At 39.1% G+C, this 15101-nt stretch overlaps 1 protein-coding gene and 1 pseudogene across 2 annotated transcripts; both read left to right on the top strand.

Annotated features, from left to right (window-relative positions):
• The first annotated feature begins 245 nt into the window (after positions 1-245).
• On the top strand, positions 246-14533 carry LOC113016003 (inosine-uridine preferring nucleoside hydrolase-like). Its single transcript, XM_026158443.2, has 8 exons — positions 246-328; positions 725-905; positions 1015-1194; positions 1666-1777; positions 1878-2014; positions 2173-2250; positions 14110-14226; positions 14304-14533. The coding sequence occupies exons 1-8, from the start codon at positions 261-263 to the stop codon at positions 14454-14456; spliced, it is 1026 nt and encodes a 341-aa protein (XP_026014228.2). The 5' UTR covers positions 246-260; the 3' UTR covers positions 14457-14533.
• Positions 4781-11587, top strand: LOC145424144 (uncharacterized; annotated as a pseudogene). The gene is made up of 10 exons (XR_013905107.1): positions 4781-5928; positions 6228-6374; positions 6607-6822; positions 6936-6950; positions 7055-7168; positions 7290-7383; positions 7648-7980; positions 8169-8343; positions 8433-8557; positions 8756-11587. The product of XR_013905107.1 is annotated as an uncharacterized LOC145424144 (transcript).
• Positions 14534-15101: the final 568 nt, after the last annotated feature.

Below are 15101 nucleotides of genomic sequence, written 5' to 3' on the forward strand. Positions count from 1 at the left end.
CTAGACACCTGTAGCTGAACAATATTATTTTAACAATGTCAGACAATTCTAGTTATTACACAGTTTGAACCCCCGTCCCCTCTATATTATTATTAAATGTTGTTCTTTCCAAAAAGAGCATGCAGTTATTTCATTTTACAAAAGACAACAAAAAGGCGGACAAACCCAAGTTTGGGGTAGATTTATAACACCTAGAGAAAATCCCCTGAGGTGGAGTTAGCCATGTGTTTATGCAACACCTCCCTATATAATTCTGCCCAATGTTCAGTTTACGCATTCAGCTGCGGACGCTTATATCATTAAGCTGTAAACAGAATCCATTCACCAGGTGAGTATTTTACATTTAAGTAATTTTACTTTAGAATGAACCTTAGAATACCATAAGAATTTAATTCTGAACACTAATTACTGCATATGCATTTAAACATTGGAAACCCTCCTAAAGGTGATGCTGTAAAAAGTATCTAAATATCAATAAAAAAAACGCTGTGTTTCTTTTTTTTTTCATTTTTGTAGTTTTCTCTCTCTCTGTGTGATAGATAGACTGGTGGTCCGTGCAGAGTGTACCCTGTTTCCCTCCCTCTGACAGCTCAGATAGGCTCCAGTTAGAAAAGCCGTTAAAAAAAATGGAGGGATACGTGGTTCCAGATCATATTAGAGGAATGAAGTTTGCATTATTAGAAACAATATCTCTTCAGGTTTTTAATGCTGTGGTTGAACACAGGATGAAGAAGAAGCTCATCATTGATGTGGACACTGGGGTGGATGACGCTATGGCCATCATGGTGGCCCTCGCCAACCCTGATGTGGAGATTTTGGGGATCACCTGCTGCCATGGCAACACACCCCTGGAGAACGTCCTCAAGAACACGCTGCGTGTCCTGAAAGTCTGCAATAGGCTGGATGTAAGTTTTGAGCAGAGTGTGGGAGAGTCTTATACATGGATATGGTGACAGATCTGACTGCATGGTTGCATGCTGGATGACCTGCTATTAAATGCAACCTACAATACAGATTCCAGTGTATCGTGGCTGCTCAAAGCCTCTGCTGGCCCGCAAACAGCATGCGGGTGATTACCACGGGAAAGACGGGCTGGGGGATGTCCCGGATCCAGATGCTCCAGGCTTGGATCTGCTGCAGAAGAAGAAAGCTGTGCAGGCCATGATCAAGCTTGTGAAAGACAATGCTGGAGAGGTGAGTGCTCTGTTAAACATGTTGCTAATGTACTGTAAATAAAATTTAAGAGCAAAATTTTTCTGTGTATGCATGTATTCTATGCATACCAGAATTATTATAGTTTTTGGATTCTCTTTATTTATTTTAATTTTTGTTTTTAATTCAGTTTAGTTCGGCTTAGTTTCTAGAGCAGATTTGCTCATTTCAGTTCAGTTGTTATTAAGTTTTATGTATCTAAAACACAACTCAATGACAACATTGTTTCACTACATGTGCCTTGAATTTGGGATTTTCTTGAAATGGTTTATTTATTTTAAAAAAAGGTAAACATAAAGGTTTACTCTATGTAAATGATCTATTGAATTTCACTAAAAAAGTAAATTTCTAGATAAAAAACCTTTATTTGTAGGGGTTTTGTTCATCCCAAAGCTATGTTATGAATAACAAGAGCACTCCAGTCATCAACACAAATTAGTCTTCTGCCTTCAGGTGATCCTCGTAGCCACTGCCCCCCTCACTAACCTGGCTGTCGCAGTGCAGTTGGACCCTTCCTTGCCAAAAAAGCTGAAGGCGCTCTACATCATGGGGGGAAACACTGAATGTAGGCTTTTATTTACTCTGATGTGCTTATTCTCTGATTTATGAATTTTTTTTTCTATATTAATAATAACAAGAATTGCATTAATAATGTCTGTGTGCAGCCAGAGGTAACACCACAGTGTGTGGAGAGTTTAACTTTGTAGCCGACCCAGAGGCGGCTTACATCGTGTTGGACCGCTACACCTGCCCAACCTACATGGCTACATGGGAGTTCACCTGCAGGAACAGCCTTCCGTGGGTAAGGAAACAGACAAGTTGTACAGCAAGCTGTATGGCTTTACACTAACTGAAATTACATTTAGAATAATATTTGAATATTTGTAATAATGCTGTTTTTGGCTTGACTGATAATTTCACAGTGATTTAAATTTGCACCCTCAATTTTTCCTCCTGTAGTCTTTCTGTGACACCTGGCTTGCCGAATCTACACAGAAAGCAGACTTCATGAAAAAGATTTCAAGTCTTTCAAGGATGGTAAGAGTGTGCAAATGATATTATTACAATAATTAGAATCCCATCCCCAGAAAGTGTGACAAATTTATATCTTAATACATTTTTGCAAGAAAATATGTTGCAAGAAGCACTGGATCCCCAGGTGCTGCGAATGATGAGGAATTTCTGTTAAACAATTTTGAAGTTTTTTCACCTTTATTAGATAGGCCATGGGAAAAATGAGACAGAACAGCAGAAAGAGAGTGGGGGAAGACAGGCCAAGAGAGCCTCGGATCAAACTAAACCTCAGACTGGTATCGTGTCATGTGTTCACCAGCTCAGCCCAGTGAGCTAAACTGCCACTCCTCCCAGATTAACTTGTCTAAGCAGGATCTTAGTGCTGTGACACAATAATGCCAGGCTTCAACACACTGTGCTGCCAAAAGAATGTTATGACACTTACATACATGTCGTTACACATCCTTGTTCTTTAATTTATAATTTGCTGAAAGGGGGGAGAAGCATAATACATAAGAAACAAAAACTGTCGCACTGATAAAATGATTGAATGATTGCAGCTTTTCTCACAGGGAGTGGTGTAATTCTCACATCAGAAAGGTCACTCTCCTGATTCAGGTTGTGGGGCAGAAGCCTGAACAGAGAAGCATAGATTTTCCTACGATCACCACCAATGTTCCCTCTAATTTTTCACGTGTCTGAGCGAACACACAAACCTCCTGAGCGTCCCTTGGACCACTGTGAGCAACAGCAGACGTGTGCACTGTGGTCACGCCAGCATCGAATCCATCCAAATTACATGGTTTATTAAAATAATCAAATTACAGCATTTACATTTATGTTAGACTACTTTTAATTAAGTGCTTTAACCCACTTACAATGAAAATTAAAAAAGAATCTTGTTCATGACTTGTGTAGCATGTTAACACTGTTGGAAGTAAAAAGAACTTGAACTCCAATTTTGAAAACACAACTTTCTATTTTATGATTTTTTTTTAAAGCTCTGACTTGTATTATGAGTATGAGTCTGTGGTCTGGGAGAGAGTCCTGTAACTCTCTGTCTGCAAAATACAGTATATAATGACCAACGTTGGGCAATTAATTATATAGTTACTTCTTCAAAATAGTTACTGGATTATGCAAACAACAAAGTTTTTTGCAGCTGTTTACCTAAAAATGCAGCCAGGGCATTTTTTTAAATATATATTTCAAACTATTTACAGAACAATCAGCTGTTCTGCATCAAATCTGATGCCACACAAATTAGTGTGCCACTCCAAAAAATTATCTCTGTCCACTATGAGATAAACGAGAACAACAGCCTGGTACCTGCAGGCCTGACAACAGGAGATGTATCACTCCTGTAACACCTGTAACATTCAGCAGTCGCCTCATTGTTCTGACACACACAACAAAACTACACAGCAAAATCCGAAGTGTTGATGTGAGTTAAAATTACTGGTGTTAAAAATTTCGAGTTGAAAAGTGTTGGTTTGAGAGTTACAGTAACACTAACGGTGCTGAAAAAGCTCTGTAGCCGGAGTTATTTCAAAGAGTCAATACTATAACACTCATTTGGAGTTGATTTCCACATCCGGGTTTTTCGCGCTCATGGGCATGAGGAGTCCGCCAGAAGTTTGCTGTCAAGATCGAGGAGGTTGTTCAGGTAAGAACTATACAACAAGACCTATGTTATTTTATCATTATTAAATATTGTAACTAACTAGCCTATAACATTATTTATCAGAAGCATGCAATATTTTCCTAATGTGGAGTGTATTCATCTGCGGTAAGAGATGGGATTCGTTAGCTTAGGTAGCTAAACTATCCTCTATAACAAGTTAATATTGCAGCGAAAATAAATGCGTGCTTAATATAATTCTCAATTCTAGTTAGTTCTAATGTCATAAGAGAAATGCTTTCCAGTGTTCAATGCTTATTAAATGAAACGAGGGAGGAGTTAGCTATCCTCTGGATATGTTAAATGTAATGTTAAAATTTGAATTTGTGGTAGCCTAGCTGGCAGCTAAGACAAATGCGTTTAGCCCACTGCTTTTAAGGGAAGCGAACATTCGCCTCAGAAATATCCTATTTAAAAGTGAACTAAACAATCACATGGAGACGTTCAAGTCAAGTTTTGGAAAGCGTCAAGATAGGCTAATTACACGTGCTACCAGCGAGTTTAGCAGTAGCCTAGCCTACAAATCTTTGAAGTGGCAGGGGGTTATGGAATTCTGTTAGATGTTAGTGACCAAGCAAGGCGCGCTGCGTTTGTGCATGGGTTGCTTGCTAACGGTTAGGATATATCATACATGTTGTAGTAGGGCTGCTCAATTAATCGAATTTTAATCACGATTACGATCTGGGCTTTCAACGATCATTAAAAATGACTGAGCCGATTATTAGCCCCTCCCTCGTGCTTTACTCTCGCGCTGCTCCGTGTGGCAAATCGAGCGCACCTCTCTGCGTTTCGAACACGTGTCACAACAATTAAGAGGACCGAGGGAAGCTCGGAAAGCTAAGCAGAAGTTATTTGGAGAGGAGAGTGACTGCCGTTGGTTGAAAAGAGAGGTAAAAAAAACTTCAGTGGTGTGGAAACATTATGGGTTCGCGGAGTCAGACGTGGATCAAGTAGACATAGTGTGTAAACTTTGCTACAGTGTTGTAGCTGCACCACAGAGCAACACTGCAACGTTCACTAAACATAGATGTTTACATTTTTCATTTATTTTTTATATTGCAAACATTTGCACTGTTATCAGTATTTGCACACTATTTTATATTATTTTTTGACAATCTTTAAAGTCATTATTCAATACATTGTTATTGTTAAATAAATATCGTCAAATAATCGAGATCTCAATTTCAGTGAAAATAATCGTGATTATCATTTTTGCCATAATCGAGCAGCCCTATGTTGTAGTAGGCCTAATCTAAGGGAACATTTTCCCCTTTTCTACAGTTTTAGTGAAATAGGCTACCATCCAGTGTTTAAGACAAAGCGGTATAACGACTGAGGGTCGTTGACGTCGCCTCCACTGATAATCCTAGCATGTCGTGTCACAAAACAACCACCACAAAGTAGCAACTAGCCAGACGGCTGTGCATGTGTCAGAAACTCCCGATATAAATGTAAGACTTGCACTCATTAATTTACAGTATAAGGGATATTTGTTGTCATAAGTGAAAGCGTGATGAAGGCAGGTGTGCGTTCAACAGGAAATTTTATGTGGATTATCATCCTGACATGGTTTAAACAGAGATGCTTTTCCCCAAGTAGGCTACAGCGATTTACTCGCAACATAGCAGAACTAAGTATCTAGCCTGCGTGCAGACGAGAAGATCGCCGTTGTCGTCTTATAAACATGTGGATGGGTGGATAATTCATTGGATGCTATTTCTGTGTACCCAAGTTCAGCTATTTTAGTGCGCAGGGGGAAGCCAAATTATGTTCCTGAGGTTGAAGTGGTCTGTCACCCCTTCACAGATCATCACACAATGTATAGCCTAATATTTTCTTAAAGTTGTCCGGATTTGTTGCCACTTAAGCTATGGTTTAAATATATGGTAAAAAATATTCTGTGCCCCCTTCTCTCCACCAGGTGCTGTTGTAAGACATGTTGCTGAAAGTGAAATACCTCAATGTAAAGAAGTACATTAAATTGCACGCAGGATTCACTTATCTAGAATTCATCAGTGAAGGTAAGATAACCTGGCAGAACAAAATTTGTTGCACATGTATCAGTTCATCATGTTTGCATCTCATCTATTTAAAAAACGAATTAAATGTTAACACATTTTATTTTAATGTGTGACATTAAAAACAGTACAGAGCAGTAGGCCTAGGCCTATATTGTTGCTGCAGACTTGTCTAATTTAACCATTTTAAAGACAGGTAAAACAGCTGTTAATAAATATTAGCTAAATAAAAAAGTCCAAATTAGTTTTTAAAAAAGTTTTTCAGGCGTTTTAGGTGACATTATGCTTATCTTTTTGTAAAGCCAAAACCAAGTTTGGACTTCCGGATGCTGCTGACCTTGATATTTTCGATGAAACTGACACAGCTGTCGAAGAAGACATTTTTCTGGAGTTACTGGAGGCCCAACCAGACCTATGCCTGACAATACGTGAAAAGATTTCAGATGAAGGTAAATGTTATCATAACTTAAATTTTCAGAGTATAGCCCACTCAATGTAGAGCCAAGTTCTTTTGCTCTTGATGCAGATGACATTGACCTGTCTTCATGCAATATACATGACAGTGGACAGGGCTGGGTCATATTTGTATAGAATGTTGTCTGAACATGAACATTGAAATTGTGTTATTAATGGCATTGTGGAGTAGCCTAAAGAAAGTTAACCAAATCATCTCTCCCAAAGATTTTTGTCCTTTAGCTCATTCCACACCATCCTCCTCGGATACATTATCTTCCCTCACGGACACTATATCACTTTCATCAAGTGACAGTGACCTCAGGGAAAAGGGCATTCCTGCAGGCCGCAGTAGATCCAGCAAAGACAGTTCTGCACCAAATGTTTCTGTGTCAGAGGCTGCAAAAGAGGTAATTGAGAACAGAAAATGTCTTTTGTATTTTTGAGTTGACACCATTTATACTGTAGATTGTTATACAAATTGAAATTCAAAACATGGTGGTTCCCAACTTGCCCTGTATGAAAAAATGTTAGTAGAAGTTAGTGCTTCTTGCTAGATATGTCTTTCACAGGTTTGTTGACATTCCTCTAAACTTTCACCTTTACTGACAAACAAGTTTTTATTGTTATTATTTTCCCTTTTATATGAGCAGATGGTTAAAAATGCCTTGACTAGGAAACCTGGTGGAGAGGAAATTCTTGAAGAATACAATGCCGAAAATTCACTGAGCCACCGCACCCGGCGGCAGCTTGTTAACATATCGGCAAGTGATATGACTGAGAGACATGGGTAAGAGTAATAGTACCTAATAAAAAAGTAAAGATGGGCCATATGGAATATTCTTGTAATGTATACTGCAGTAAAGACACATACATCTGATTTAACATTGTCAATTGTATTTCCTCTATAGCAGAATTCCCTCCCGTAAGCAAAAGGAGAAATATGCCCTTGGAATAATTACACTCTTTCCCTCATTGAAGGATCCATTTTCTCCAAACGGCTATGTAAGTCATGCAGTGATTGTAAAACAGCACATTATTTAGTTTTCATCATGGAATAATTATATCAGCTAAATGATTTAAAAGAAAAATCTTAATTCCTCTTTCGTAATAACTATTGTCATAAAACTGTATTGAAATTGTGGATGTTGTTTAACATGTATTGCACCTGTTACATGATAATAGTCCTTGGGTTTCTTTTTGCTGAATCTGCAAAGTCTGTAAGATCGCATTTGATGTTTATTTTTCATCTATGTTTAAATGTGACAGGAGCATTTCTACGACGGAGTGAAAGGCACTGGATATATAGCGTGGCGCCTCAAAACCATGTCCAGGTCTACAACCAAACGGCCAGTGAAGGAAGTCCCAGTGCATCAAGAACAAGGGCCTAAGCGCAGAAGATTAGCAACCACATTGCCTCAGCAACTTGATGGAGATGCCTGCAAGGAGGCCATCTCATTTCTTGTTCACTCTCCTGATGAAGCAAGTGTATTTCAGAAGATGAAAATGACGTTCCAACATCGCCAGGATCTGGTGCATGATCCACAAAGAACTGCAGATGTCTTCAAAACATTTCCACACTTTTTGGATGTCAAAGGACTAGTAAGTCAAATCACTTGATATTTTCAACTGTTAATCCTTTTTTTTTTGTTTTGCTGATGTGGATGGCAACAGTAAAAGATGTGATCATTGGTCATCCCAGTCAGGCTATATCCCATATTGGTCAAAATCACATTGCAATGTAAACAATGTTGAGCACTGTCTTTATGTCCTGTGTGTATGATGAACAGGTCAATCAAGACTTCCTGCTGCTGTTTGGTGCTGAAACAGCCACCAAGTTGCTTGAGAAGTGGGACATGTCATTCAAGCCAAAGGTTATTAAAGAAGCCAAACAGCTGACTCAGTCAACTGACCTGTGTCGTTTGATAAAAGCTGCTGAGAAACCAACAGAGAGTGATGTAAATGGTAGGCGTCGCACCATGCTTGTTTGATTTTAATAATATTTATTTTTACCTGTCATTTTGAAATTGTTTTATAAATTCAACCATACACAGACTGGGACAGTGACATGGCCTCTCTGCTGCTACTCCTTCAACTTTTGCCACCCACAGCTGGACGAAAGAGGAGAACCAAAATAAGTCCAACTGATGCAGCACACAAAATGGTGCACTTTCACAAGGTAAATATGTTGTCTCACTTTTTAAAATCCTACAAAACACTTTTTCAGTTTTTGCACTTTTTAGTTTTCCTCTCCATGAAGTATGTGTCTTAGTATTTTGTAATAAGTTAGCAAGGCACACAATGTGAAACTGAATGAATGGTTCATACTCAGCAAGTATAAGCTAGGCCTATATGTCAATATCTCATTTGTTTTTAGTCATGCTGCAGCATTGATGAACACTTGCAAGCAAGAGATGGTAAACAACCATACATCCTCGCTGTTGGTCGAACCCAGAACAGCATTGACACCTTCTACATCGCAGTGGACAAACAGCTCATCCCCTGCCAAGCCACCAGCTCACTCAGTGCTTTTGATGAACTTTTCAAATCCCACTACGTGTTCAACTTATCTTACGACGAGTCACTGGTTCATCTCTACAGTTTTGTGCAGACCACCATATTCAACATTGATGCCACCTCAACAGATGAGTCACCACGTGTTCGTGAGTTGCGTGCCAAAATGTTGAATGAGAACCATGTTTAAATGTTTTATCTGTCAAACTCTGCATAGCACCAGTCAGGCTTTGATAAGTCATTTGCGACTAGGTCACAGTTTTTATCCAAGCACCAAATTTAAGTTGGCTTGTTCACAAGATGGTTGCAGCCGTCAGTTCACTACATATTCTGGTTTAAAAAAACATTTAAATAGTGTTCATGATGAAGATTGTTGTCAAAGTGGTGATGCAGAACCCTCAGAGTCATTTCAAGCTGATTTTGACAGATTACAAGATACAGACATAGCAGTTGCAGGAACAAGTGTTACTCAGAGCCTAGAGGTTGGGTGTTCTGAAAACAATGGGTCAGGTCAAAGAATTAAAAAAAATTCTGAAGCAATTTGCACTAAAATTATTGGTAAACTCAATGGTAGTGGTTTGGCAAATAGTTTTGTGTCATCACTTGTTTGTGATTTGGAAGATTTTGCAGATGGACTGCACTGTGAGTTTAAACATAAAGTACTGAACGTTGTGCCAACAGAAAATCCTGTTAGATCTCCAGTGGAAAAATGTCTTGAGACTTTTGACAATCCAGTTGAGAAGTTCGACACTGAAGCTAAAAGAAAGTCATATTTCCGTGAAAAATGGGGAATTGTGGATCCAGTGGAAAAGACTTTAGGAATACGCTATGATACAAGGTTAAATAAAAAATCAGGCACTTATGACCAGGTACCAGTAAAAGACACTTTTGTGTACATTCCAATTTTGGAAACAATCAAATTTATATGTCGCAATTCTTATATTTGCGAGCTGCTTGCTAAACCATGTGTATCAAAAGAAGACAGATATGAAGACTTTTGTGATGGGAGTTACTATAAGTCTCATCCATTGTTTTCAAAACCACAGACTTCTTTGCAAATTCAGCTTTATTATGATGACTTTGAGACTGCTAATCCACTTGGTTCCAAACGTGGTGTTCACAAAGTTGGTGCAATCTATTTTGTCCTCAGAAATCTGCCTCCAAAGTTAAATTCTGCATTGATGAACATTCATTTGGTTGCATTGTTTCATGCAGAAGATGTGAAAAAATACGGCTTTGATCCTATTTTACAGCCTCTGATTGATGACATAAAGTTTTTGGAGAGCCATGGCATTGATTTACCCTTCTCATCTGAAAAGGTCCATGGCACTATATGTCAGATAACTGGGGACAACTTGGGGATGCACTCAATTTTGGGTTTTGTTGAGTCTTTCAGTGGACGTTACTTTTGTCGTTTGTGTTTAATTGCAAAACAGGATGCACAGAGTGTGTATACTGAGGATGATCCAAAGATCATCTTACGAGGGAAAGAACTTTTTGAAATGCACTGCAGTGAGTTGCAATCTGATCCTCAAAAGCTACATGTGTTTGGCTTAAGAAAGAATTCTACACTGAACACTCTTCAATTCTTTCATGTTTGCCAGAACTTTTCCTTGGACATTATGCATGATATTCTCGAAGGGGTAGCACAATATGAGATAAAGTTACTGTTGGAATATCTGTCAGACAATTTTCTGCCGAAACCTGCTCTTTTGTCACGGATCTATGCTTTTGACTATGGCTACTTGGAGAGCAAAAATCGTCCAACAAGGGTGAACTTAGACAGTAGTGGTAATAGTATAGGTCTTAACTCCATTCAGACTCTTTGTCTGATAAGAAACATTCCTTTAATTTTTGGTGATATTGTGCCAGAAGGAAATCAGAACTGGACTATGCTATTGCTATTGTTGCAAATAATTAACATCATATTCTCTCCATCTGTTACACATGGCATGACTGTGCTTCTAAAACATTTAACAATGGAACATCATGACTTGTTCAAATTGTTGTATCCAGGTAGGAACATGATTCCCAAACACCACTTTATGTTGCACTACCCAACTTGCATCAGAAAAATTGGGCCATTATTGCATGTATGGAGCATGAGAGGTGAGGCTAAACATAGGGTGTTCAAAGACACCCTTAAGAACTTTAAGAACATCACAGTGTCACTTGCCAAAAAACATCAAACATCCATAGCATACAAGTGGGAGACATGTCCTTTAAGCCATGTTGAGTATGGGCCCTTGAAATCATTTGATGTTGATAGTGAGGAAAATAGTGAAATGATCTCCCTAGGCTTGCCTGCTGTTGCAGAAGAGGCTTTCTCTGCTAATTGGGTTAACATTAATGGGACTGAGTACAGAACAGGATTGGTCATTTGTTGTGGTTCTGAACATGAGATGCCGGTGTTTTGCAGAATAAAAACAATAGTTTTGGTCAATAGTCACACCTACTTCATAGTTCAGAAGCTTGTGGTTGAAAATTTCAGTGAACATTGCCATGCTTATAAAGTGTTTGAAACGGATGAAAAAGATGTTGTTAAAGCAGACTGTATTGAAATATACAAGCCCTTTGATTTGCAAAGTGCTTATGGTGATGATGATGGTCTGTACATTGTGCCATTATTTTTGTTGTGAACGTATGCTGTATGGTGCTTGGAATTTAATATTTATTAAAATTCTTATGTGACCAATTTTATGTTTTCTCCTTTTATCCTGTAAAGGGACTTAACAAGGACTTTCACTGAATGTAACACAGTAGTCATACAGTAATTGCACTTTAATGCATTTTTGTATTCAGACAATTAATACAGACTAGTATTTAAAAGCTCATATATGTCACTTTAAAGTGCCAAAATAACACTGTAAAAGTTACAGAATAACACTCTAAGTGAAAACAGTCAACACAATCCAGTGTGAAAATAAACACTTAAAAGTGTCATAAATAACACCATAGTTGTTGTGTAGTAACACCCTCAGTGAAAAGAGTGAACCCAAGCCAGTGTAAAAGTGAACACTTATCAGTGTCCTAAAACAACACTATAAATGTTAGGTAGTTACACTCTGAGTGAAGACACTTCACACCATACAGAGTGAAATTTTAACACTATGGGTGTTATATTTTTAACACTACAATGGAGTTAAAATAATAACACTTTGCAAAGTGTTACTTTAACTCTAAACCAGTGAGAATTATATAAACACTGGAAAAGTGTTAACTTTAACACTATAGGAGTTGAATTAACACTGGAGATTTTGCTGTGTAGTGGCAACTTTTTTTGTTTAGACCTTGGTCCTCCACTGGCTTACAGATAATCACCAGTGTTGGGTAAGTTACTTTAAATTAGTAACTTAGTTACATTACTAGTTCAAAAGTAACTCAGTTACTTCAAGTTACTCGTTACTTTCAAAGTAACTAGTTACTAGGGAAAGTAACTTTGGTTTTACTCAGAATTCTCTTGTTAATGTGTTGCTTCCGTAACTGGATACCCAGCAAGATTGTCAGTCCTCTAGCTTGCTTACTTGCCACAAGTGCACTGTGCCACGTACCAATAGAAAGGAAAAAATAATGTGCATATTTCCACGAGAGAAATCCCACGCCTGGACCGTCGTTGACCGCCGCCATGATTCTAGCCTACTAGGGACGGGTGGAAACTCTAATAATTAACCTTATGAACAAAATAAAGTTCAACATCAACATCATAGCACCCCCCAGCTGTATAGAAACTCCGTCATGCTAGCTAGTACCCAGTACAAAAAAGTCAGCATAACTAAAATAAACTCCACCTTAACTTGGTTTATATCTGCCCCAGATAGACTGCAGGTCATAACTTCTTACCTGAAGGTCATTTCACCTGACACTATGACCGGCGGCCACCTCGGGTCTCTGCTCCTCTTGCCTCCTCTTTCCCTCAACCACCTGCTGGCCTCCACCACTTGCTAATGTTACTGAATCTGTTGAAGCTCCACGATAGCCACCGCAAGAAGTAACGAATAACGACCCTATCTAAAATCCCAGTAACGACTAACGCGTTCCTGATTTTGGCATAATAACTAGTTACCATGCTCGTTACCACAATAATAACGTAGTTACTGTAACGCGTTACTTAATAACATGTTAGTCCCTACTAGGGATGGGTGTTGATAAGATTTTCACCATTCCGATTCCATTTTCAATTCTGTTTAACGATTCGATTCTTTATCGATTCTCTAATCGATTCTTATTTTTTTAAAAAGGAGAACACTAAGGTCGATTAGCTTAGAACTTTGTTTTATATCTTCTCTTTGAACAAGATAGAAATTTAGGAGTAACATGGCCTTACAAACCCAACAGTGAGATCTTAAGAGATCCACAGCCTATGGCTCTTCCATGGGGTGTCACAGGGTCCCCAGGAAAAAAAATTGTAAATGTAAAATAATAAAATAAATATTCTTCTGTAGCAATAACAAAGTATAACAAATTATTCTGTAGCAATTACACAAGAATTCCCAGTAATGTTCCTGCCTACAATTAAACACATTCACTTACCGAAAATCGGGGGCATCTGCTGTGGCAAATGGGTGCAAGCCTTTTACCACAAACTTAGTCACTGCTCGGTGACATTCGTCTATCCTGGCCTGAAAGGAGACGCTACCGGTAGACTGCAGTGAGAACTGCCAGCATCTGAGCCACCACAGTAATGGCAGGTTTTGTAATAAGGCAGATCGTGCTAACATAATATGCACTGTTAGTTGATTATTTACCTGCCGCATTAACGGGAGAGGACGTGGAAACGTTACCGCTGCTGCTGGGTTGAGATTCACGAGTCCGGAGCGGAATTAAAAACACGACATTCATTTAAGGTCATCGCGTGTTTTGTGAGCAAATGCTTTTGCATATTCGTAGTGTTTCCTCCCTTAAATGAAATTCTACTTTACAAGTATTGCAAGTTGCCCTGTTGTCATCCGTTCTCGTAAAGTATGACCAAACTTTTGAGCGCTTGAGCCGCTTAGGCGCCATGTTTTCTGCCAGGTAAATGACGCTCCGCAACGTGGTGACGTCATTCGGGGCGACTGGAATCGATAAGGGAATCATTTGCAAAAATGGCAAACAATTCCAAGGAATTGAAACAGTTTGAACCGGTTCTCAACAAGAACCGGGTTTCGATACCCATCCCTAGTCCCTACACTGATAATCACAAAATGTCTAAATACCTCTGATGTACTGATTTGACAGAAAGCCCAATCAGCTGACTATAAGAAGGAGATTACTGCAGGAACTGGTTTCAATTCCTGTGACGTCTATGCCTTAGCTGCTGCCATCGATGATACATTGATAACTGAGAGCGAAGAGGTAAGCAACTCCTGATTTTTATCAGGTTAAGTAAAATTTCAAGTATTGTTTAACAGTTTCTTGTGTTTCTCCTTCAGGTTGCGGTGGCAGTGGAGTTAGAGGGGACCTACACCCGAGGCATGATGGTGGTGGACTACATCCAGAAGCTGAAGAAAGACCATAAGGCCATCATCATGAAGAAAGTTGACTTGGAAAAGTTAAAGAAAATGTTGACCAATGCACTCAAATAGAATGTTTCTATGCATGCTGAATGCGTGAGTTTGGTTCATAACAAGAAATAAAAACTGATTTTTTTCTCTTTGAAAAAGAGCACACCAAGTTGCTGGTGCCTAAAAGCTGCTGGGAATTGATTTTCCAGGTCGCTCACTATAACCCCACGGTGAATAATGGTCCAGTTTTCATGGCCAAGCATGTGGGCTTATGTGTCTGTGGTGTGAGCTGTTGAACCAGCCAGCCATTCCAAAAGTGCCTTTATGCCTATTGCTGTTAATGGAGGTCCCGTTTGAGTTCACTGACATGGACCTTATCGGGCCATTTTATCAGAGTGCACAAGGATTTCACTTTGTATTTGTTCTAGTCGATTATGCGGCATATTATGCGGATATCCAGAGGCAGTGCTGCTGCGCACCATTTCTGCAAAGAGTGCGGCGCAGGCACTTTTCAGGTCATCTCCCACATCGGCATCCTGAAAGATATACTGACTGACCGGAGAACTTTATTCATGTCCCACACACTGAAAGAGCTATACAAATTACTGGGCATTAATCTGTTCAGACCAGCATCTACCACCTTGAGATTGATGGATTGGTGGAGCGGCTGAATAAGACTTTAAAGTCCAGTCCTCCACTCATGAGGATGAACACAATTGGGATCTC

The sequence above is a fragment of the Astatotilapia calliptera genome, chromosome 23 (assembly GCF_964374335.1).
Source record: "Astatotilapia calliptera chromosome 23, fAstCal68.1, whole genome shotgun sequence".
In the NCBI taxonomy this organism is placed as follows: domain Eukaryota; kingdom Metazoa; phylum Chordata; class Actinopteri; order Cichliformes; family Cichlidae; genus Astatotilapia; species Astatotilapia calliptera.